At 36.2% G+C, this 23,932-nt stretch overlaps 2 protein-coding genes across 2 annotated transcripts in view; both read right to left on the reverse strand.

The window, feature by feature from the left end:
- LOC107286605 (vomeronasal type-2 receptor 26-like) lies at positions 1–8,014 on the reverse strand. Its single transcript, XM_015814996.1, has 4 exons — positions 7,646–8,014; positions 4,017–4,865; positions 1,022–1,148; positions 1–908 (listed from the first exon to the last, which is right to left on the reverse strand). Exons 1-4 carry the CDS (start codon positions 8,012–8,014, stop codon positions 1–3), a joined length of 2,253 nt encoding a protein of 750 aa, XP_015670482.1.
- A 9,010-nt stretch (positions 8,015–17,024) lies between these two features.
- Positions 17,025–23,932, reverse strand: part of LOC107286606 (vomeronasal type-2 receptor 26-like) — a 13,290-nt gene continuing 6,382 nt past the window's right edge. The window contains exons 4-6 of the mRNA XM_015814997.2: positions 20,590–20,817; positions 19,443–19,569; positions 17,025–17,979 (exon numbers count right to left, since the gene is read on the reverse strand). Of these exons, the coding sequence (XP_015670483.2) occupies positions 17,030–17,979; positions 19,443–19,569; positions 20,590–20,817 (1,305 nt within the window). The 3' untranslated portion in view covers positions 17,025–17,029. The remainder of the gene's footprint in view (positions 17,980–19,442; positions 19,570–20,589; positions 20,818–23,932) is intronic.

The raw sequence follows: 23,932 nt of genomic DNA on the forward strand, positions 1-23,932 counted from the left end.
TCACTTTATGAGGATTTTTTGCATAACCTGTTGCCTATTATTCAGCTCAGGTCTTATCAAGATGATGTAAACTTTGGGGGAGAAAATGAGGACCAATAATCCAGCACTAGAGGCTAAGATAGAGAAGATCTCCACAGCTACCATATATTTCCCTTTGGTGCTCTGGTAGGCTGGAACAAAAGAGATCCAGACACTGCAAAAAAGAAGCATGCTGAGAATGATAAATTTAGCTTCATTGAAACTGTCTGGAAGATTCCTTCCAAGAAAAGCCACTGTAAAGCTGATCATGGCCAAAAGGCCAATGAAACCCAGGATGCAATAAAACATGGCAGCAGAGCCTTCATTGCACTCCAGGATCATTTCTGTAGGCAGAGAGTGCATATCAAGATCTGGGAAGGGAGCAGAGATCACCAGCCATACACTACAGAGAGTGGTTTGAATGAAAGAGCAGGAAAGCACTATAAAAAGTGCCAGTCTTTTTCCCACCCATGACCTCATCTGAGAGCCTGGCCTGATGGCCATGAAAGCTAGGACCACAGTGAGGGTTTTAGCCACCACGCAAGAAACTGCCACAGAGAAGATGATGCCAAAAGCAGTTTGGCGAAGGAGACAAGTTGCCATCTGAGGATGACCAATGAAAAGCAAAGGAGAGAGAAAGGAAAGCAGAAGGGAGACCAGGAGGATGTAGCTGAGGCCTCGATTATTGGCCTTGACTATAGGTGTGTCCTTGTGCTGAACAAAGATCATCAAGACCAGAGCCGTGATGGAGGAAAATAAAAGAGCAAAAATGACCAAAGTGAACCCCAAAAACTCTTGGAAACGTAGGAAGCTGATCTCTTTTGGAATGCACCGATCCTGAGCTTTGCTGGGATAGTGATCCTCTGGACACTGGTAACAAGAATCCATGTCTGAAAAAAAATATACAAGGACCAATTTTTATTTAACCTGATCTTTATGTGATGATTTGTAAATGCCTCCATCTACTTTCAACAAATTCAAACTCAGTCCATGATATCCTTACCCATCTGGTTTGAAACTTTTCCTCTTGGGCATGGAAGGCAATCGTAACAACAAAATGGCTTCCCTTCCTTCTTGGTCTTGCCGTGACCTTTATAGCAGGGTTCATTGCACAGAGACAGAGGCTGAGCCTGGCACAAAGAGAAGCAGACAAGACAGAATGCCTAAATATTGAGTTGGCATTGGGATAGCCACATAATATTGATTCTAATTAAATAATTGGAATCATATAATAGTTTGACAAATACATGTACACAGTGTCTCCAAATCAATACATTTATTCTTTCCATCCCACCCAAGAGCCATTCTTTCAAATAATTAAATTTAAAAAATGTACTGAAATCACCTTGCTATGTCTGAATATGATCTGGGACATAAGAACTTGGAAGTGAGTTCAATTACTTGCCTTAATATGACCAGCTATTTTCATTACCTGCATCCTGGACCAAAGAGATGGACTCCAACTTTTTATAGAAAATACCTGGTTAAATTTCCTTGGCCAACTAATGGTATCGACATAAACCCTGAACACTTGTTCTTTGGAAGCGCCGAAATCAAATTTTCCCACTTTGACTCGATGTAGGCTTAGATTTGGGAATGTGACCCAGTTGATAATATCAAATCCTGCTTCCAAGTTCCTGTTCTGATCGAAGGAAATCATTTCCCCAACACTGTTGTTAAATGAGACTTTTCTTAGATAATGGTGGAACTAATTTCATAGTGGAACAAAAAAAGATAAATCATTCAACTACCGTAATATGTTACAAGGTATGAATATCTGAGAAGCCAAAATTAGCAACATCTATACAAACTATTAATAATCACAATCAAAAGCATAATTGGCCTGGGCTGGCAGTACCATGTTTCCCCAAAAATAAGACCGGGTCTTATATATATTTTGGGGGATCAAAAGACCCATTAGGGCTTATTTTGGGGGGATCTTATTTTGCGGCCATCCGCCCACTCCATCCCACTGTCTGGTTGCTTGTGGCCATGTTAGAGTTTACAGCTCACCCAGCGCAATATAAGCCCAAAAATTAAGCACACGTACAAAAAACTGAGCAGGATGCATAGTATAGAAAAACTTTTTTATCTTCACAATATTTAAATATGATACATACATACAGTTTCCATGCATTTCTTGGCAACATGGTAGAAAAACAACAACTAGCCATGGAGATCGGAACACACACAGAGAGAGACTAAACCACGCCCAGACCTAGGCTGGCTCACATGCCTCTCTCAGCAAATCCTGTGTCTCAGTTAAAAAACAATTCCTATTGGCTGGTTTGTTGCTATGGCTATTCCAGTTCATAAATCTTACACATTGACAGGCCGCAACGGGGCAGGAGAGCACACGTCGCCGGGGCAGGAGAGCGCATGAGGTGAGGCAAGGCAGGGGGGTGGAGCTGCCCCATGCGCCCTATACCCATTTACCTCAGGGCTCCCACAGCCAGGCCACTCCCCACTCGGCGACCTCCCCTCACCCGTTCAGTGATCTGGCTGCCTGTCTGCCTCTTCCCTTTCACTCCCCTCCATAGCTGGACTGTCATGCTATGGAGGACGGGCGGGGGTGGCTCATTCGCCTTACCTGGTCCCCCTCTGCTGTTTCAGAGTCAGCGGGGAGTGAAAAAAATGCTAAAAAATTCTAAAAAATCATGCTAGGGCTTATTTTCTGGGCGGGTCCTATTTTCAGGGAAATAAATACTTATGTGTACTTATAATATGATGAAAAATATAAGCAGAATAGACAAATGGCTGTCCAGTCTCTTCTTAAAAACTTCCAGTGTTGGAGCATTCACCACTTCTGGAGGCAGGTTGTTCCACTGGTTAATTGTTCTAACTGTCAGGACGTTTCTCCTTAGTTCTAGGTTGCTTTTCTCCTTGATTAGTTTCCATCTGTTGCTTCTCGTCCTGCCTTCAGGGGCCTTGGAAAATAGCTTGACTCCCTCTTCTTTCTGGCAGCCCTTGAGATATTGGAATACTGTTATCATGTCCCCCCTCGTCCTTCTGTTCATTAAACTAGATATACCCAATTCCATCAACCTTTCCTTATATGCTTTAGCCTCCAGTCCCCTAATCATCTTTGTTGCTCTTCTCTGTACTCTTTCTAGAGTCTCAACATCTTTTTTACAGCGTGGTGACCAAAACTGGATGCAGTATTCAAAGTGTGGCCTTACCAAGGCATTGTAAAATGGTATTAATACTTCACGTGATCTTGATTCTATCCCTCTGTTAATGCAGTCCAGCACTGTGTTGGCCTTTTAATTAATTTCCTATGGCCTTTCCTCTAATTGTCTTTTAACAGGAAATAGCTATGCCTCTGAACTTGATTACATAGACAATTAATTAAAATTAATACGTAGCCAAGTTTGGAAGCTGAAGAACATTTCTGAAAGCAAGAATCTTCCCTGATCAATGATGAGTACAGTATAATTAAATACATGGTAATAATATTCTAGGACTTTAACCAGCTATATCCTGCCAGCAGCAGAGTCAACAGAAAGGATATTTATTAGTGGAAATATACAATAGGAGTAAAGACATCTTATCACTGTCTAACTGTATCTTAAGAATTGAGAATCTACAGGTATATGCTCCTCTACATGCCTGAAAAGGTAAAAGGAAATAATCTGAGATTAACAGTCTCATTAATTAGAGAGTAGGCAGAGCAAAAGTATAAAAGGACATCCATTATCATTATCCATTATCAATCTTTAAAGCATTATTTCCTCCAATAATCTCTTTGCGGTAACTAGGTTATAAAATGCTGAAGGTTGCCACTGGATTTCAGTTGTTCACAACAAAGTCAAACTCCTTAAATCTACCAAAATGTTTTTTGTTTTTTGTTTTTGAAACTAGGAAGGGCAAATTAGTAATGCAGGAAACTGTCGATGCCAATTCTAAAATCTAGAAAACCTAATCTTAACTGAGAATCAGCTTTGATAGAGGTTGAAGATAGGGCAATGTTTCTTGTGTTTATGTATTTATGACATTACCTGCCAAAGCATTGGATTCTTTTGTCCTTCCTCTGACATAGGTCTGTGTTTGAACTTTAATGAAGTCATGGACTGCAAAGCATAGGCCACAGCATAAACTGCATTGTAGACACTGTAGCTATGGGGAGTGATGCTCATGTCAAAGACAGATCTAGGAAGAGCCTCTAGCTTTTCCTCCCCACTGCAGCGATTCCAAGCATTCTTCTCTTCCAAGGAAGTTGGCAAGGAACAATCAAATGCCTGTTTCCAAAAGTCTTTAATAAAACCATCTTTGGTCTCAACATTAAGGTTTCTCATCCGAAGAAAATTTTGGAAATCTACCAGCTCATTTGACTGAGTTGCAAAGGCTAGAGTTCCGTGAAGGATATCTAGATCCCAAGATTGTTGAAAGGAAACAGAAGTGAACTCCATCTGTGCAGTCATCATCCAGACTTTGCCTCTCTTCATTGATATGTCTTCAATTTCTGAAATTCTGGGAAACATTCTCAGAAAGATTACGATGTGAAATTCGCCATGTATGAACACAACACCGGCCATGCTATTAATTATCAATCGGTATACAAGCACCCATGATTCTACCATTTCATGGATGCCAGTTTTCAAATATAATGGTGGAAATTGTTCAATAAAATCAAAGCAGATACCTCCCTGGGAAAACTTGGGAAGTTCATTCTGTACAAACCAGAGGCTATTGTCATCTTCCATAAAAATGACACCAATCCAGGTCCATCTGAAAAGCAAAAGCAGCTGAAGTATCCCAACATACTGTTGGTTTCTACTAGGAAACATCCATTGAAAGAAAGCTTGTTGGGCTGGGTCATTAATCAAAGGAGAAGAACCATATCCAAACTAGAAAGAAAAGAAAAATTAAGTAGTTACGGTGAATTGGGAAACATGCAAAAAGTGTGGCTTCTTTCACAAAATTTAAAAGAAACTCAAATGTTTCCCAACTCCCTGCCTCCCCCAAACCTTGGAAATTAAGTCAAGCTCACCCTAATGGGACTTTGTCCCAATCACTTTTCATCCCTGTCCCACCCAGTCTAGAATAATCATTCATATTTTATCATGAAGTTTAATGTTTTTCAAAACAATTTTCCAAGGAATGAGAAGAGACATGGTTTTACTGAAGAAGGAATGTAAATGCAGATGGCAATCTTGTTAGAGTTTACAGCTTTCCAGTGCAAAAATAAGCACATATTCAAAATGAGCAGGAGCATAGTTTAGAAAAACTTTATCTATAAAATATATATAAACATGATACATACAATTTCATTCAGTTCTTGGCAATGTGGTAGAGAACAACAACAACTAACTTAGGAGATCAGGGAAGACTAAGACATGCCCAGACCTAGGCTGGATCAAATGCTTCATACAGTCAATACTGTGTCTTAATAAAAAACAGTTCTCATTGGCTGGTTTGTTGCTATGGCTATTCCAGTTCATAAATTCTTACACACTGTTGAAGGAAAAGTCTTCATCATGGTTCAGTCCAAGCTGGGAATAAACAACATGGCGACTGCTTTAGAAAGAAGGTTGCAGTTTATTGGAAAGGAGAGCCAGACAGAAAGATGGCTCTGGAAGAAAAGAGAAAAGAGCACATGTAGGGAGTGGGTTTTTATACCCTCTGGGGCTCTTGAGGTTGTTTTCTGTTCCTGTTTGAGGCTTTGTATTTCCTGCGTCATGTATTTGGCATCTGTGGGTTAATCCTATTATGTCCTATCTTCGAGTTTGGGTGGGGTATGTAGAATTTAGGTGTCTTTGTCTTCTTAATCTTCTAGCTGGGCACCTCCAACCTTCCTGGATTATTTACATCTGCATTTCTACAGAGCTGGTTTCTGCTTGGGGGAGGGAGACTTGGGGCTATTAAGAAAACTGGGCATGCTTTTCTGCCTCTTTAAGATCCTTATAGGAAATATATTTTTCTGCCCTTTTAATATTTCCTTCTCTGGGGGTCTTGACTTCCCACAATACTGATAAATCTTATGAATTCTAAATATATTATTTGAAATAAACAAATACAAGTACTTTCCTGTTTTCAAATGAGTGATGTGTAATTATTATTTTGTAAAATATATAGACCACATGAATCAATATTACTAATAAGGTTTGGAGAATGTTGCTCGGAACCACATTTGTGAATTCCTTTAGAATTCTTCTACCCATTGTTCTTACTTTAACACACACACACACACACACACACACACACAGAGAGAGAGAGAGAGAGAGAGAGAGAGAGAGAGAGAGAGAGACAGACAGACAGACAGACAGACAGACAGACAGACAGACAGACAGACAGACAGAAAAAAACACTCAGATACTCCTGGTAGCACTGCTGCTCTGAAATATCTTCCATCCAATCTCCCAATTATTGTTTCTATGATTTTGCCCCCTTTTAAAATATTATTCCAAACAGCTAAAGGAAGAATTCATGATGCTAGTAAATCATGAGTACAGGTAGTTCTCAACTTACAACCACAACTGAGCTCAACATTTCTGTTGCCAAGTGAGACATTTGTTAATTGAGTTTTGTCCCATTTTACAATCTTCCTTTCCATAGTTGTTATGTGAATCACTGCACTTGTTAAATTAGTATCACAGTTGTTAAGTGAATCTGGCTTCCCCATTAACTTTGCTTGCCAGAAAGTTACAAAAGGTAATCACATGACCCCAGGACACTGCAACCGGAAAGATGGAAGTCTGAGTCAACCTTCAGCTAATGAGAATTGAACTGCCAAACTGCTGGCAGCCGGCAGTCAGCAGAAGTAGCCTGCAATGTTGTACTCTAACCACTGCGCCACCAGAGCTCTTTTTTTAAAAAAAATATTTTATTAGATTTTATATAGGTAAGGAAAAGATAGGGTCAATACAGGTATAGGGGGAATGGGAATAGGAATTTGGGGTAGGATAAGGGTAGGTACAATAATGGGGTGACCCCCCATAATAATCCCAAGCTTTAACAAACAAGCTACTGTCCGGATCTAAATATTGAATAAACATAATTTATATAATACTAAACAATTGTAAAGATAAAATTAACTATAATCATATAACTAAAATTTGATAAATAAGTAAAATTCTCTAAATAGATATCCATACTTAATAACTTATCAACTAATTCTAATCATCGCCATTAATATTTAAAGTCACTAATAATAAAGATGTTATTAATCTAAAAAAAATAAAACTTAGTTAAAAGTCTATCATTTATTCTATTCAATTTTAGGTTCTGTTCATATTCTAACGTGTTTCTAACCATTGATAAAATTTTTCCCAGGTTTTAAAATAAATTGAGTCTTCTTTCTCCTTCATCTCCAAAGTTAATCTGTCCATTTCTGCACAGTCTAAGATTTTCAAAATTATAGCCTGGTCAGATGGTAGATTTTCATTTTTGCAAAATTGGGCGAATACTATTCTTGCAGCTGTTAATACATGTAATATTAAATAGAGCTCTTATGGAGATCTACTGATCTGATTCATAGGGTATCAATTTTTAGGTGCTAGTCTAGTATTTTTTATACATTCTGTTTCAAATTATCCATTGATCTATAATGTTTATCCATGCTGCTTTACACAACAAAATTCATCAAGACTGAAGGTACACACTGTTATTTTTTTCAAGCACATCTTACCTGTGGTACTTTGTAGAAGCTCAGAATGGTTGCCATAAAGAAGTTCACATCTGAGTTAGGTCCCCCAATGACTGTGATAGTCTTATCTTTACTATCACACTTGTAGTTAGGGAAGAAGTTGTTCCATGTGGAGAGAAGCTCCAGTGAGGCGAGGTAAGTCCAACTTGCACCAAATTGACTGTTATAGATGTGGAAGCCCAGGGAGATATTGGGTAATATCTGAGGATTTCCATTGATTTCCATTATGGCAAATACAAAGGCCAAGATATGTTGATAAATCTGAGTCACAAATCTGCAGTGTGATTTACATGCTGAATGAGTGCAGTTGTTGATAGGAGTCAATAGCAGTCTTGCTAAATTTTCATCCATGGCAAATATTCAAGGTCATTCAATCAGAGAGATATTTTAAAATATCTATTTGTTTATGAAACTAACTCATATTTACAGGAAGAATTACCAAAGTTGATATATTTAGCTGATATTTGGTGGACAAAAATGAGTACTATCTTATATATTTCTTTTAAGAAAGCTCTTAGATAGCCAACATGTTGAATCTAGTAGACAGAAGATTTTGATGTGGGACATATTTGGCCCTAGCTATTGTGAAACATTATGTGGAGTGGATGGGAGCTGAAAACCACAAGAGGAATATTCCTCTACAGTCATGGAATAGCAGCTAAATAGACTACTAGTATGAATAATGTAAATAGTCCCTAGCACTTATGTTAGCTTATGTCCACAATCTTCCTCTCTTGGTGGAATTGCCTGCTTAAAATAAAAGTACAATTTGTTGCACCTTATGGAAAATGTACAATTAACCAGAATCTTGGCTTACCCAATCTCATCCAGGAGATTATGAGACGGGTGTTGATTGAAAGTCACAGGGTCAGAAAATATGTAGGCTTGAGAAATAATGCCAGCAATGATGAGATCCCCTGGCTGATAATACTGGTGGTGGATTGGCAGAGGGTAACAGATATTACATGTAACAACTGGAATGTTGGACATAGTCTCAGGTAGTAGCAGAAATATCAGGAACACAAAGAGCGGCATTAAGTAGAAACAACTTCTTCTAGACATCAATTCCTGTCTAAAGTATCCTTGAGGAGTTCTGGCTGACTTTAGTGCCCTCTAATACTTTTTCGCACTAGGAATAATCAGAGGAAGGTCCGAAACCAGTCTGTGTTTGGTCTCTTTCTTGAATTGCAAAAAAATATCATTTAGTAGCATATTTTGATCTTGGTTCTTTTCTGCCAAAGTGTATTGGTTGTCCTTTGGGAAGTGTAGTAGAAGTTACCCTTGTCATGTTGATACAGGAGAGATGATTGCCCTTGCAAAATTGCAAGTTCTTTGCAATATTGTAAAAGAAAACAACTTAATTGCATATTTCAGCAAGCTATTCCTCTTTCTCACAAATAAGTTATCAAGAGAGGAATTCTGTCTCACCCTCACTGTCATTCTCCTTCCCACTGTTTCCAAGGTCCATGGTGATCCAAAAAGTTAAGGTGGCTCCTCAACCGTTTTTGTGTTTTCCATCTACACAAACACATAAAAGGAGGCATAGGCCTTCAACTGACACTATCTCAACATATATTTTTTTTGTTCCCTCTTACCACTGGATTTCTTTTTTTGAAATTCTTTCAACTCTTCCAGAGGAGTTTGAATTTAGGGACCAGAAAAATGGTCTGAGCTAAGGACCAAACCTATATTGATGTGAAAATCAAACAAAACCTTTCGTCTTCAAATATTACTAATGTTTTCCCTTTTTAAAGCTGTAATCTGTGCAATAATTTGGGACTTCACCCAAATATGAATATAGCTCTTTGGGTACCCCTGGGGTATTTTTTTTTTACATAATAGGCAGACTTGTGATTTAAATTTGCAAAAAGGTTGATCTACCTTCCTTGAACCAAAATTAAAGGTAAACCAGCCAGCAGGACATATAGCAGAATAGGGAGAAAAATCTTCCAAATTCAATCTAGTCTTTCGAAGTTGCTTCTTTTCTCCCCCAAATTTCAGCCTCTCTTTGAATAGCTGGTTTCTTGATCTTCTCCAGCTGTTCCTCTAACCTACTGTGTTTCCCCAAACATAAACCCTACTCCAAAAGTAAGCCCCAGCTGATTTTCAGGGGGATGGGCCTAATATAAGCTCTACCCCAAAAGTAAGTCCTAGTGCGGGGTGAGGTGAGTCAGCCCAGTTTTTTCAATACGATAGAGGAAATTGGTATACAAGATATCTGGAGAGTAACGAACCAGGAAAATCACAATGCACATTTTATTCTAATAGTCATAAGTCTTGGTTCAGAATTGATATGATTTGGATGATGCCTGAATTAAGGATTAATATGCAGGAAATTGAAATAGAATTGGGTACTTGGGCAGATCATAACCCCTTAAAAATGGTGTGGAAAGGACTGCAGAAAAAAATAAGATGGACTTTGAATCAATCTATATTAAAAGAGAAAGAATTTATAGACTTAGTAACAAAAGAAATGGATTTTTTCCCAAAGAAAATAAAAAAGAAGATACAACATTACAAAATGTATGGGATACAGCCAAAGCATATTTTTGAGGCGTAGTGATAACATACATGGAGAAAAATAAATAAAAAAGAGACAACAATATCAGTTGTTAAGAGAAGAATTTAAAAAATTAGAACTTGAACTACAAATAAACCCACAAAAGAAAATATTGAAAAGACAAATGGAAATAATAAAACATAAATTAAATTTAATAGAATCAGAAAAATTAGCAAAACAAATTAAAAGGGTAAAGCAAAACTTTTTTGAAAATGCAAACAAAGCAGGAAAATGGTTAGCTTATAAACTTAAAAAAACAGAAGGAGAAAAAATTGATAAACAATTTAGTAGATGAAAAAGGCTGTTTACAATTTAAAAATGAAGCAATAAAAAGATAATTAAAGAATACTATGAGAAACTGTATGACAAGGAAGAAACTTCATGGGAGAAAATGACTCAATATGTGGAAGAAAATAATTTACCAAAAATTCCAGAAAACTTTAAGACTATGTTAAATGAAAATATAACAATGATGGAATTGAGAGATGCAATAAAAAGACAAAAAAATGAAAAAAACACCAGGACCAGATGGACTTCCGGCAGAATTTTATAAATGTTTAGAAGATATATTAAGTTTACCATTGAAAAATGTATGTAATGAACTTTTATTGGAGGCAAAACTCTGAAATACATGGACAGAAGCTAATGTTACTTTGATACCAAAAGAGGACTCAGATCTGACCCAGATCAAAAACTATAGACCAATATCACTAATGGATGTGGACTATAAAATCTTCACTTCAATAATAGCTGAGAGGCTGAAAAGATTTTTGACTGAATTTATACACCCAGATCAAAATGGATTTTTGCCAAAGAGACAAATAAAAAATAATTTGAGGGTAATGCTAGATATATTGGAATATTATGAACTTCATCCAGGGAAACAACTGGCACTAGTATTTTTAGACGCCCAAAAAGCATTTGATAACGTTTCTTTGCAATTTATGATTCAACAACTAAAAACAATGGACTTTGGTCAAAACTTTATAAATACGATTCAGACAATATATCAGAAACAAACAGCAAAAGTAATTGTAAATCGGGATTACACAGATAATATTGATATATGAAAAGGCACAAGACAATTGCTATTTATCTTAACTTTGGAAGTTTTAAATAGAAACATTAGGCAAGATCCAGAAATTAAAGGATTGAAAATAAAAGGTGAAACCTACAAACTGCAAGCATTTGCAGATGATTTGGTATTCCTTCTAGAGGAACCTTTAGAGACGATTCCTAAACTGTTGGAAAATATAGAACAATTTGGAGAGATAGCAGGATTAAAGATAAATAGTGAAAAAACTAAAGTGATAGTTAAAAATTTTACAGATAAACAAAAAAAGCAATTATCAGAAAAAATAGAATTGCAAATAGTCAAAAAGGTCAAATATTTGGGAATATATTTGACAGCAAGATGTTCAACAATAAAAGATAATTACATTAAATTGTTAAACCAAATAAAGCTTGATTTGGAAAAATGGAAGAATCTTCAACTGTCGATGTTAGGAAGAATTGCTACGGTGAAAATGAATATATTACCAAAAAATATTTTTATTTCAAATTTTATAGATACCTATAAAACTGGAGAAAAAATTCTTTGAAGATTTAACTCTCTAATTCAAAAATGTATCTAGCAAGGAAAGAAAACTAGAATTAAATTGAAAATGTTACAAGAAGCCAAGGGAAATGGAGACTTTGGCTTGCCAGATTGGGTTTTATATTATCAAGCATCAGTGTTAACATGTATAAAAGAATGGATAACTCTTAGAAATAAAAGATTGCTGTATCTGGAGGGACATGACCTGCATGGTTGGCATGCTTTTCTATGGTATGGAAAAAATAAAATACATAAATACTTCCAAAATAACTACATTAGAAATGCATTATTGTTAACTTGGGAAAAAATAAAATGTAAAATTTATTTGAAAATTCCAGGATGGCTTTCAACAACGGAAGCATTCGTACATCCAAATTTAGTCTCAATAAAATATGGACATTCAAAGATATTCTAAACTCTGAAGGGAACATAAAATCCAGGCAAGAGATGGATAATCAGGGCATCAATTTAACATGGTGGTCACATTTACAAATGCAAGTCAGATATGATAAAGATATTAAACAGTATGGATTTTACAAACAACAGATTATGTTTGATCAGACATTATTAACTTCTGATGAAAAGTTAATTTAAAAAAATGTACAATTTCTTATTAAATTTCAAAATGAAAGATGAACAAGTAAAAGAGACAATGATAGTATGGGCAAAGAATTTTGGATATAATATAAACTTAGAGAAGTGGCAAAGTTTGTGGGAAAGAAACTATAAATTGACAATGTCAGCTTCATATAAAGAAAACTTATATAAAATGTTTTATAGATGGCATTTGCCACCAACAAGATTAGCAAAAATGTTTAAAAATATGTCAGAGAAATGTTAGAAATGTAAACACAAACCAGGTAGTTATTATCATATGTGGTGGACATGTGTTAAAGCAAGGAGATATTGGACAATAATCCACACTTGGTTAGAAAAATGTTAGAGAAACACATAGACTACAAACCTGATTTTTTTTTACTAGGTATAATGCCAGAAAAATTTGATAAGCAAAGTACATATTTGATTCTACATGTGATAACCGCGGCAAGAATTATATTTGCACAATATTGGAAGAATGAAGAAATACCACCAGAGGAAGAAATAATCAAAAAAATATTAGACTCTGTGGAAATGGATAGACTTACTTTAAGGTTGAAAGAAAAAGAAAAAACGGAATATTTTCAAACTTGGGACCTATTTTACAAATGGTTAGAGAAGAGATTTAGGGATTAGGAATTTAATTTGTATTAGTGAATAAGATACTCAGACAACAAGGAGGTTTTGGAACTTAAGGATTACAGACCTATTTCCTTGCTGAACGTGGATTATAAAATCTTTGCAAAAATTTTGGCTAATAGACTGATGCAGATATTGCAATATTATATAGATGATGACCAAACTGGTTTTATATCTGGAAGATATATGAAGAATAATATTAGACAAATTGTAAACTTATTGGAATATTTGGATAAGAATAATCAAGTGCCATCGGCTTTTATTTTTTTAGATGCGGAGAAGGCCTTCGACAAATTGGACTGGCAGTTTTTAAACAAAATGTTGGATTATATGAATTTTGGAAATCAATTTAAGACAGCTATAAAAGCGATTTATCAAAAACAATCTGCTCAAATAATTATTAATGGAGATTTGACAGAATCTATAGATATATTAAAGGGCACCAGACAAGGTTGTCCACTCTCTCCATTGTTATTTATACTTTCTTTGGAAATTCTGTTGTCCAGAATTACAGAATCTCCAATGATTAAAGGCTTAAAGATTTCCACTAAAGAATATAAGCTTAAAGCTTTTGCTGATGACTTAGTTTTTACATTGACTCAACCAATTGAATCATTGGAATCTTTGTTACAAGAGCTGTATCAGTATGGTAAAGTGGCTGGATTTAAAATCAATGTGAATAAGACTAAAATTCTTACAAAGAATATGATTGCAAGAGACAAAGATCAACTTATGCAAATGTCAGGATTTGAAGTGGTTAATAAAGTCAAATATTTGGGAATTTTTTTGTCATCCTCCAATGCGAAATTGTACCAGAATAATTATGAAAGATTGTGGAAAATGGTACAAAAGGACTTATTAATGTGGAAAAAACTACAGCTTTCCTTGCTGGGTCGTATAGCGGCCATTAAAATGAATATTTTGCCTAAGTTTTTTTTTCTATTTCAGATGATACCTATTTTAAAAAATGAACTTAACTTGAAAGAATGGCAAAGAGATTTGAATCGTTTTATTTGGGAAGGCAAGAAGGCGAGAGTTAAATTTAAGATTATTCAAGATAGCAGAGAACGTGGAGGACTTAAAGTACCAAATTTGACACTTTATTATGATTCTTGTGCATTAACGTGGATGACTGACTGGATTAATTTGTCCAACAAAGGGATTTTGAATGTCGAAGGATGGGACTTGTATTTTGGGTGGCATGCCTATCTTTTTATGCAGAAAAAAATTGATAAAACCTTCAGAAATCATATAATAAGGACTGCATTGTTAAGAGTTTGGCAAAAATATTTTTTCAAGTTTGATGTTAAGCTACCACTCTGGGTGATACCATCACATATTTTTCAAACCATAACCAGAGGAGTGGTGATGGAGGGACTTACATATAAAGATTTGTTATACCAGAGTGGTGGTGGTAACTGGTGCTTAAAATCAATAGAAGTTTTGAAGCAAAATAATCCAAACTTTTCTTGGCTTTTGTATCGACAAATTCAAGATAGATGGTGAATTGATAAAAAGACTACTTTTGGTAGGGAAGACGGGAATTTTTTGAAGCAAGTAAGAGATGGAGCTAAAGAACATATCAAAAGGATATATAATGTTTTGTTAGAATTGGACTCGGAAACTGAATTAGTCAAAGATTGTATGATTAAATGGGCTCAAAATATAGGAGAAACAATACCTATGGACACTTGGGAGTTAATCTGGGTGAGAAATGTGAAGTTTACACAAGCTCAAAATTTACATGAGAATTTTTATAAAATGTTTTATAGATGGCAGTTGGACCCTTCAACTATGTCTCGTATTTATGCGAATTATGAATCCAAGTGTTGGAGGTGTGGACATCCAGATGCAACTTTTTTTTCATATGTGGTGGACTTGTAAGGTTATTAAGGCTTTTTGGATACAATTGTGGTGGAACTTACAGCAAATTTTCAAAAAAAGGATTATCTTTTTTCCACAGTTATTTCTTTTAGGTATTGTGCAAGATTTAGATGTAAAAGAAACAAACTTGATGCTCTATTGTTTAACTGCCACTCGTTTGTTGATAGCCCAGAATTGGAAGAGTCCAATTCTGCCTACAATGGAAGACTGGAGATTGAAAGTTTCGTATCTTGCTGAAATGGCTAAGATTTCGGCTTTTTTGAAGAGCCACTCGAATGAACAATTTTTATCAATATGGAGAAGATGGATTGTTTATATTCAGAAGAAGCATAGTGTGGTAGAATATAATTTAGGTTTTTAGATTTTTAGTATCTTGTTTACTTTTTCTATTCTTCTGTGTAGATTAAGATATATTGTGGAGAAGCATAGTGTGGTAGAATATAATTTAGGTTTTTTAGATTTTTTTATCTTGTTTACTTTTTCTATCTTTTTGTGTAGATTAAGATATATTGTGGAGTTAGAGATATTAGTATTTGTTTACTTTTACATGAATATTATCCTGGGATTTGGTTTGGGAAGTCTGGGGTGGGGGTGGGGGGTTTATATTTGTTGTGTTTACTTATGCTTGATCGTTTTTTATTGTAAAACAATAAAACTTTTTTGGAAAAAAAAGATACTCAGACAACACATTTTTGTTGAATAATTATCATTGAACTCTGTTAAACAAAAATAATAAAACTTAAAAAAAACAATTAATGAAAAAATCCCCAGGCCTGCTTGACAAAAACATGTAGAAAGATCTGAGGTTTCCATTATCCAGCTAGTACAGTGTGTGAGTGTGTCATTCGATCAGAATGTCTCAGCTGTTGATCTTTTCTGACTTTGCTTATCTCAAAAATTAAGCAGGATTAGGCTTCAGTTTGGTTGATGGTGTGGAGGAAAAGTTATTGATGTTTACTGATTCAACTTTGTAAAAGAGTACTCATGGAGAAGAAAGAGATTGTCTGAAAATGTGTTAGCATATAAACAAGGGAATTGAGTTCCTTAAGTTTGTATAACTCTCCTGGCTTATGGAGAGTCCCAGAATCCTCCATATAGCCCCTGATATCCTCCATATAGCAGTGGTCCTAAAGGAGAGATATGTAATTAAAATAAAGTTCTAATGCATTGTTTTGTGCATATAAAGTGGGTTGGGTTTTTTCTTTTTTCTTTTTGTAATTTCTCAAGTTTGCAAAATACCATTGGAAGCAAATTTGAATTAAGTCTATTAAAAGGATAATTAAATTAAATCTCAAAAGGATAATTAAATCTTTAATTAAAATTAAAAAGATGCATCAAAATTAACTGATTTTAGTTATAAAAATGAAATTAAAAAAAATTATAGACTTACAAGCAATATAAAAGGATTTTCTCTTTAGAGTTAAGGAATTTGAAAGAATACAGTGCTTTTTATTAACATAAATGATAGTTTGAAAAGATTAATAAGTGTAAATAGAAATATATCTCACTTCCTACCATGGGGGGGGGGGAGAAAAAATGGAAGAGTTTTTAAGATGGCAAGGTAAGTTTTTTTAAACAAAGATATTTTATCTGGTCTTATTTCTGTTGGGATATTGCTTCTGGTGTTCAGGCTTGAAATAAAAAAAAGAAGTTTGGAATTTAGTTTGAAGATTTAATAATTGTGTAGTTATAGAACTGGCTTGTAATAATTATAGGTAATATAAAAACATGAAGTCATAATTGAATTAGTATTTTATTGCATTGGGAAGAGTTGTAAATCAACACTTTTTACATTTTTCTTTCTTTTTCATTGTGCACTCCCCATTTTTCTTGGTTTAAATTTTATTTTCATTCTATTTTATGCTTTAATAAACTTTAATCAAATTTTAAAATAATAATAAAAATAAAACAAATGTCACCATGAGGAGCTACCTGGGCATCCATAGAATTAATATTGTTTAAGGACATATTGAACAAAGATGAACACCCATTTTATTTTACTATTACATTTATACTCAATCATTCTATTTTACTAAAAGCTTAAGACAGTTGTTATTCCTTGAAACCACATACTGGATTTTTCACTAATCTAAATTCTGTTGTGTATGCTGTAATGTGACTGATTCCTATAACTCACTTTATGGGGTTTTCTCATGAGTTGTTGTCTGTTATTCAGCTCAGGTCTTATCAAGATGAGGTAAACTTTGGGAGAGAAAATGAGGGTCAGTAATCCAACACCTGAGGCTAAGATGGAGAAGATTTCCACAGCCACTGTGTATTTCCCTTTGGTGCTCTGGTAGGCTGGAACAAAAGAGATCCAGACACTGCAAAAAAGAAGCATGCTGAGAGTGATAAATTTGGCTTCATTGAAACTGTCTGGAAGGTTCCTTCCAAGAAAAGCCACTGTAAAGCTGATCATGGCCAAAAGACCAATGAAACCCAGGACACAATAAAACATGACAGGGGAGCCTTCATTGCACTCCAGGACTATTTCTGTAGGCAGAGAGTGCATATTAAGATTTGGGAAGGGAGCAGAGCTCACCAGCCACACAATACAAAGAATGGTTTGGATGAGGGAGGAGGAAGGTACTATAAAAAGGGCCAATCTTCTCCCTACCCATGACCTCATCTGGGAGTTTGGCCTGGTGGCCATGAAAGCTAGGACCACAGTGAGGGTTTTGGTCACCACACAAGAAATCGCCACAGAGAAAATGATACCAAAAGCAGTTTGGCGAAGGAGACAGGTTGCCCTCTTAGGGCGACCAATGAACAGCAAAGGGCAGAGAAAGGAAAGCAGAAGAGAGACCAGGAGGGTGTAGCTGAGGCCCCGATTGTTGGCCTTGACTATGGGAGTGTTCTTGTGCTGAATGAAGACCTTGAGGACCAAGGCTGTGATGGAGGACAATAAAAGAGCAAAAATGGCCAAGGTGATCCCCAAAGGTTCATGGAAAGATAGGAAGCTGATCTCTTTTGGAATGCACTGATCCTGGGCTTTGCTGGCATAATGATCCTCTGGACACTGGTAACAAAAATCCATATCTGAAAAGGAAAAAAATAGCCAAATTTCATTATTAAGAATTTGGCATGTCTGGTCAAGTTTCAAAGAATGGCTCAGTACATAAAATTATGCAAATAAAATTGCATCAATTTCATGCAATTGGATTTCCATAACCTGAGTCTCACTGTTAGTCCATCATGCAGAAGATGGGCAGGATTTGTCTTTTTCAGCTTCTACTGCTCAGGTAGTTTGAAACATTTGGAAAAAGTTCCACATTTATTCCTTAGAGATGTGAATCCATTTCCTTAAAAGTATGATCCTAGATAGAAACTGAAGACTTAAAACATAATTCCATTTATTTATTTACTTTTTTAAAAAGACATCTTCGATATGTGTTTTGCTTCAGATAATCCTTTCTATTTGTTTAATTTGAGAAAAAATAACAATAACTGTCCCGCCCCATGTATAAAAAGTAGCTCGGTTAGCGCCCCCAAACCGTGCCCGTAGGAAGAGGAGAGGGAAGGAGGTGGGATGTGTAGGGAGGTTGAAGGAGGAGAAAAGAGGGCGGACGCGGGGAGGGGGCGGTTGCCGGGCTGTTTTGCAATATTAACGTTTATGTTTGTAAAATGTATAATACTAAAGTTGTATTAATGTATGTTTATATTTGTAAGTGGGGGGGATATTTCAAAATTAATAAAAAAAATTTGGGATAAAAAAAAAAGTAGCATGGTGAGCAGGAAGGATTTGTAAATACAGATTTCATTCTAGTCCCATTTTACAGTTGAGATCTGGCTGGGTGACTTTGGGCCAGTTACTTTCTCTCATCCCAACCAGCCTCACAATAATCTTGTTGTGGGGAAAGTAGGAAGAGGAAGGAGTATTATGCATGTTCACCAGCTTGAGTTACTTATAAAGTAATAAAGGCAGAATAAAAAAGATGAAATAAATAAAAAAAAATGTTGTTGTTGTTAATTGCGAAGTCGTGTCCGACCCATCGTGACCCCATGGACAACGTTCCTCCAGGTCTTCCTGTCCTCTACCATCTTCTGGAGTCCATTTAAGTTCACAAACAAATATAAAATCAAACTTTGATACTTTCAAAATCCTTCCTTTACATTCATTGTAATGTGGATACTTGTGGGTGTATTTTAAGCCATTATACAAAAAGAAAATAAAAAGTTAAGCTATTTCCCATAATACTGGAAACATGGATCCCTGTTTTCAGTTCTGTCTTCTATATCTGGATAAGCAATTGGATCAAGCGCCTGTTCAAAAAGGGATCCACAGAGAGGAAATAATTACGAAAGCCATAGTGTAAGTCTTGTGATGGAAATTCTACATCTTTAGCTAGCTATCCTTAGTGCCCAATGCACTGGATCCTGGAGATGCCTCTGGCATTCACACAAAGGAGAAGACCAGCTTCTATTTGGCCTGATCTTTATGTGATGCTTTACAAATTCCACCACTTACTTCCAAATTCAAACTCAGTCCATGATATCCTTACCCATCTGGTTTGAAACTTTTCGTCTTGGGCATGGAATGCAATTGTAACAACAAAATGGCTTCCCTTCCTTCTTGGTCTTGCTGTGACCTTTATGGCAGGGTTCATTGCACAAAGACAGAGGCTGAGTCTAGGCACAAAGAGAAGACAAGAAGGCAGAATCCTAAATTTTGGGGTTGGTACTGGGATAGCCACACAACAGTGGTTCTAATTTGATAATCAGAATAATACTGTACAGTAGTTTGTGAAAGGAATGTGCACAGAGCAAGAGTCTCTAAATCAATACATTTATTTTCTATCCCAACCAAAAGCTATTATTATGGTCCTGTGAGTAACTAAATCATAATCATATTCATAATGATCTAATTCAAGTATTTGCCCCTCTGCCAGGTTTGAGGCAATGGCTTTGCAGTAGAATTGTGTATTATTATATCCCGTCAATTTGTGCCATCTGCAATATTAAACCAGTTACATTTTCCCCTCAAATTCTTGTTATATTTACCTTTAAAAAAAAGAACAAAACAATTACATTGCAAAAATTATGCATGTAATTGTATGTAATAATTGTATTGAAATCAGCTGGCTATGGATTTTGGCCAGAAAAGATCTGGATCATTGCAAAAAGCTTGAAAATAAATTCAACTGTTAGCCATATAACTATTTTCATGATCTGGATCCTGAACATAGAATATATGGACCCCAACTATATAGAAAGTTAATCTGGTGCATTCCTAGAAAATAGGAGAATGTGAATTCTAGTTCTGCCATAGGCATAAAAGCTGATGCATGACCTTGGGCCATCACTGTTTTTTAGCCCAACCCACCTCACAGGGTTGTTGTGGGAAAAATAGGAGGAGGAAGGAGTATTATGAGGGTGAAGGTTCATTCTCTGAGCTTGTGGGTTGATTTCTGAAAGTTTCGTTACCAGGCTAGGTAATATCTTCAACAGAGTTTAGGGGATGTCAGTGTCAGTATTCGGTTTATAACACTGACATCCCCTAAACTCTGCTGAAGATGTTACCTAGTTGGAGAATGAATCTTCACCCTCATTCTACACCCAATATAGATATTCACCACTATTATGTATTTTGCCATCTTGAGTTAAAATAAAGGCAGGAAAAACAATTTAATAAAGAAATATGGAAAATACCTGGTTAAATGTCTTTGGCCACCTAATGGCAGCCACAGAAACACTGAACACTTGGTCTCTGGGAGCTCTGAGATCAAATTTTCCCACTTTGACTCGATGTAGACTTAGATTTGGGAATGTGATCCAGTTGATAATATCAAATCCTGCTTCTAGGTTCCCGTTCTGATCAAAGGAAATAATTTCCCCAACACTGTTGTTAAATGACACTTTTTGTAGATAGTGGTGGAACTAAATTGACAGTGGAACAAAAATAAATAAGTGATAAAGCTATACAAAAATTATACAAATACTCTAATATCTTTTAAGGTGAGTGTATTTGAGAAGTCAGAATTAGCTGTATCTAGGCAAATTATCAATAATTGCAATTCAACATCACAATTCACCTGATGGGGTATTAATGATAAAAATTACCTATAATATAAAAAATATAAACACAATATAGTCAAACCAAGAACATCATTAATTATAACGTTGCGCATTATACCAACAAAAACGTAACAGAAAAAAGAAATAGCAAAAGAAATGAATCAATCTTAGTAATCAAGATAGTTATCTATTGACTTCCGGTGTGCGGGCGACCTCGTCGGACGCAGCTGATAGCTGCCTCCCGCCTGTTTACGCGTAAAAGCTGTTTTGACAGCAAGCATCAGCTGTCAAACGGCTTGATACCCTTCCCCCGGGCATAAGGGGATCGGTGAGCTGCCCGGGGTAGGAGTTGAGTTCCCGAGTCGTCCGATGTGGACGATGTAGGTTAGAACTCCTCCGGAGCCCCGAGGATTCTCCGCGATCCAGGACGCCTTCGCTTTGGCGAAGTTAGAAGCCGCCGCCACCGCTGCAACTTAAATTGAACTGTGAGTTACTATACGCAGACAAACCAACCCTGGAAGTTTGCTTCTATTCTGGATTTTACTCTAACTTGAAATATTTTGATCTTCCCTATACTTGGGGTGGATTGAGTGAAAGTGAACTTAAAATGGCGTTGGAATGAAACTTTTTAGCAAGAAGAAGCGAAAGTGATTTGCATTTCCGGTCTGGAACTTTCACTATTTCTAATACTTTCACTACTTGCTTTGGACTGTGTTAAAAGACTTTTACATAGACTGAAATTTTAAATTGTCAATATGGCTTCGAGAAGAGTGGTGCCCACAATTTCAAAACCAACTACATCTCCGACTCCCCAGCCGCTCCAACCAATTTCTAAGCCGGTTTCCCACCCGCCGCCCCGCCATCTTCTTCACCTCCACCGCCCTCTGGTAAAGAACTACAGGATTTAATGACTGAAAGTATTAAGCAAATGACAGAGATGCTACAAAAAATGGATGTTAAAATAGAGAATAAGATTGATCAACTAATACAGCAACAGCAAGAATTACTACAGAAACATGAGGGCTTTCGTTTGAATGTGACAACTGCTTTTCAAGGTTTGGCTGAATATGTGGATGGGGTGGCAGAAAGGGTGGAGGAAAATGAACAGAAAGCTGAAGCGAGCGAGCAAAGATTGGAGCTTGTAGAGGAGGGTTTGGAAAATGTTAAAGGTGATGTCTTGGTCGCTCAATTTCGGGACATGGAGTATGCAATTCGAATTCGCGGGCTGGCTGAGGATCCAAAAGAAAATTTAAGAGAAGTAATTTCAGAAGCATTGATAAATGCTTTGGCTTGTGGGCAGGAAATTTATGACGAAATAGAACGTGTCTTCAGGGTGAACTCTTGGGTGGCTCGTCAAAGAAACTTGCCAAGAGATGTGGTGGTCTATTTTACAAGAAAAGCGAGACGAAATGAAATAATGCAGCTTTTTTACCAACAAAGATTTAAGGTTTTAAACCAAGACATTATTCTTTTAAAAGAAATTCCAGCGAAAATACTTAAAGCGCGTCGAGACTATGCCTTTTTGGTGCAGGAACTTAAGAATAGACAAATAATTTTCAGATAGGATATACCGGTGGGCATAATCGTAACTGTGGCTGGCAAGCGTTACAGAATTAACTCGGTCAAAAAGGCGAATGATTTTATGGCGTCTGTGTTGCAAGTGGAGCGTCCACCCACATTTCAAAAGACTGATGCAGCTGAGCATTTGATTGTGGACCTCCCTTCTATTTCCAGTGTTAAGGATGCAAATGGGTGTTCAAAAGATGATGGAAAAGAACAAAGGATGACTCGTGCAGCTCACAGACGCAAGGAAAAAGAACAGCAATTGTCAGCCCATCCGTCTACATCTGATAGCTCGCCACCTGCTACTTCTGAGCCAGTAGGTGGCACTCGACCCAAGGTCTTTGTTAAGTCTTATGCTTCAAGTATCGCTATAGGATTGAAATCAGTCAATGACTAAAATTTCATCTTGGAATGTGGGGGGGCTTAACACACCCCACAAAAGACGCAAGGTTTTTCATTATTTAAGACATTTTAATAACGACATTATATGTTTACAAGAGACTCATATTGTGGCCAAAGATCAAAAATTATTGCTGAACTCTAAGCTTGGAGACTTGTTTGCTGCACCTGCTCTTAAAAAAAAAGCTGGGGTTGCATTATATATAAAGAAACATCTTTCACCTATTTTAAAAGAAGCTGACAAAGAAGGAAGATTTTTACTTGTGGAAATAAATTTAAATGGAAGAAAGTGTTTAATAGTGGGGGTTTATGCCCCCAATCAACTGTCATCTCAAAAACAATTTTATAGACAATTACATCAGAAAATTGTGGCTATGGATTATAATTCCTTGATTGTTATGGGGGACTGGAATGGGGTTCTTGATACTTTAAAAGATAAAAAGACAACTTCTAGGGATGTGGCCCTTTCCAGACTCCCTAAATCTTTTTTTGCAATGATGGAAGATCTGGAGTTGGTGGATGTTTGGAGATCACAACATATGAATGAATGTGATTTTACTTTTTTCTCTCATAGACATGAGTCTTTTTCAAGGATCGATTTTGTTCTGACTTCGACTGACTTGCTTACTGCTTGCAACAAAACAAAATTTTTTCCCAGAACTCTGACTGATCATAGTATGGTATGGATAGAGATTGGCCAACAAAAAAAAAGGAAATCTTGGAGAATAAATGAAAACTTGTTTAATTATGAGGATAAGGTCAAAGTTCTGAAGGAACATATGGAAGAGTTTTTTCAACTTAACTTGAATAAAGGTACTCCTATACATACTGTTTGGGATGCCAGCAAAGCTTATCTGAGGGGCCTACTAATTTCCATGAACAATGCATATAAACATAAGCAAATACAGAGTAGATTAAATTTGGAAAAAGAAATTGGGATTAAAGAAAAATTATTATCTCAGCGACCAACAGATACTAACTTGAAGGCTTCTATTAAAATGCTTAAGGATCAATT

Source organism: Protobothrops mucrosquamatus, unplaced genomic scaffold (assembly GCF_001527695.2).
Source record: "Protobothrops mucrosquamatus isolate PMUCROS unplaced genomic scaffold, P.Mucros_1.0 scaffold303, whole genome shotgun sequence".
NCBI classification, from domain to species: Eukaryota; Metazoa; Chordata; class Lepidosauria; order Squamata; family Viperidae; genus Protobothrops; species Protobothrops mucrosquamatus.

What these genes read in the sequence shown, in the direction of transcription:
- LOC107286605 (XM_015814996.1), bottom strand. Translation starts at nt 8,014, where the DNA reads ATGGATGAAAATTTAGCAAGACTGCTATTGACTCCTATCAACAACTGC. An exon ending in GCTTCTACAAAGTACCACAG is followed by an intron (nt 4,866 to 7,645) that starts GTAAGATGTGCT and finishes TTTTCTTTCTAG; the next exon opens with TTTGGATATGGTTCTTCTCC. An exon ending in AGAATCCAATGCTTTGGCAG is followed by an intron (nt 1,149 to 4,016) that starts GTAATGTCATAA and finishes TCTTTGTGCCAG; the next exon opens with GCTCAGCCTCTGTCTCTGTG.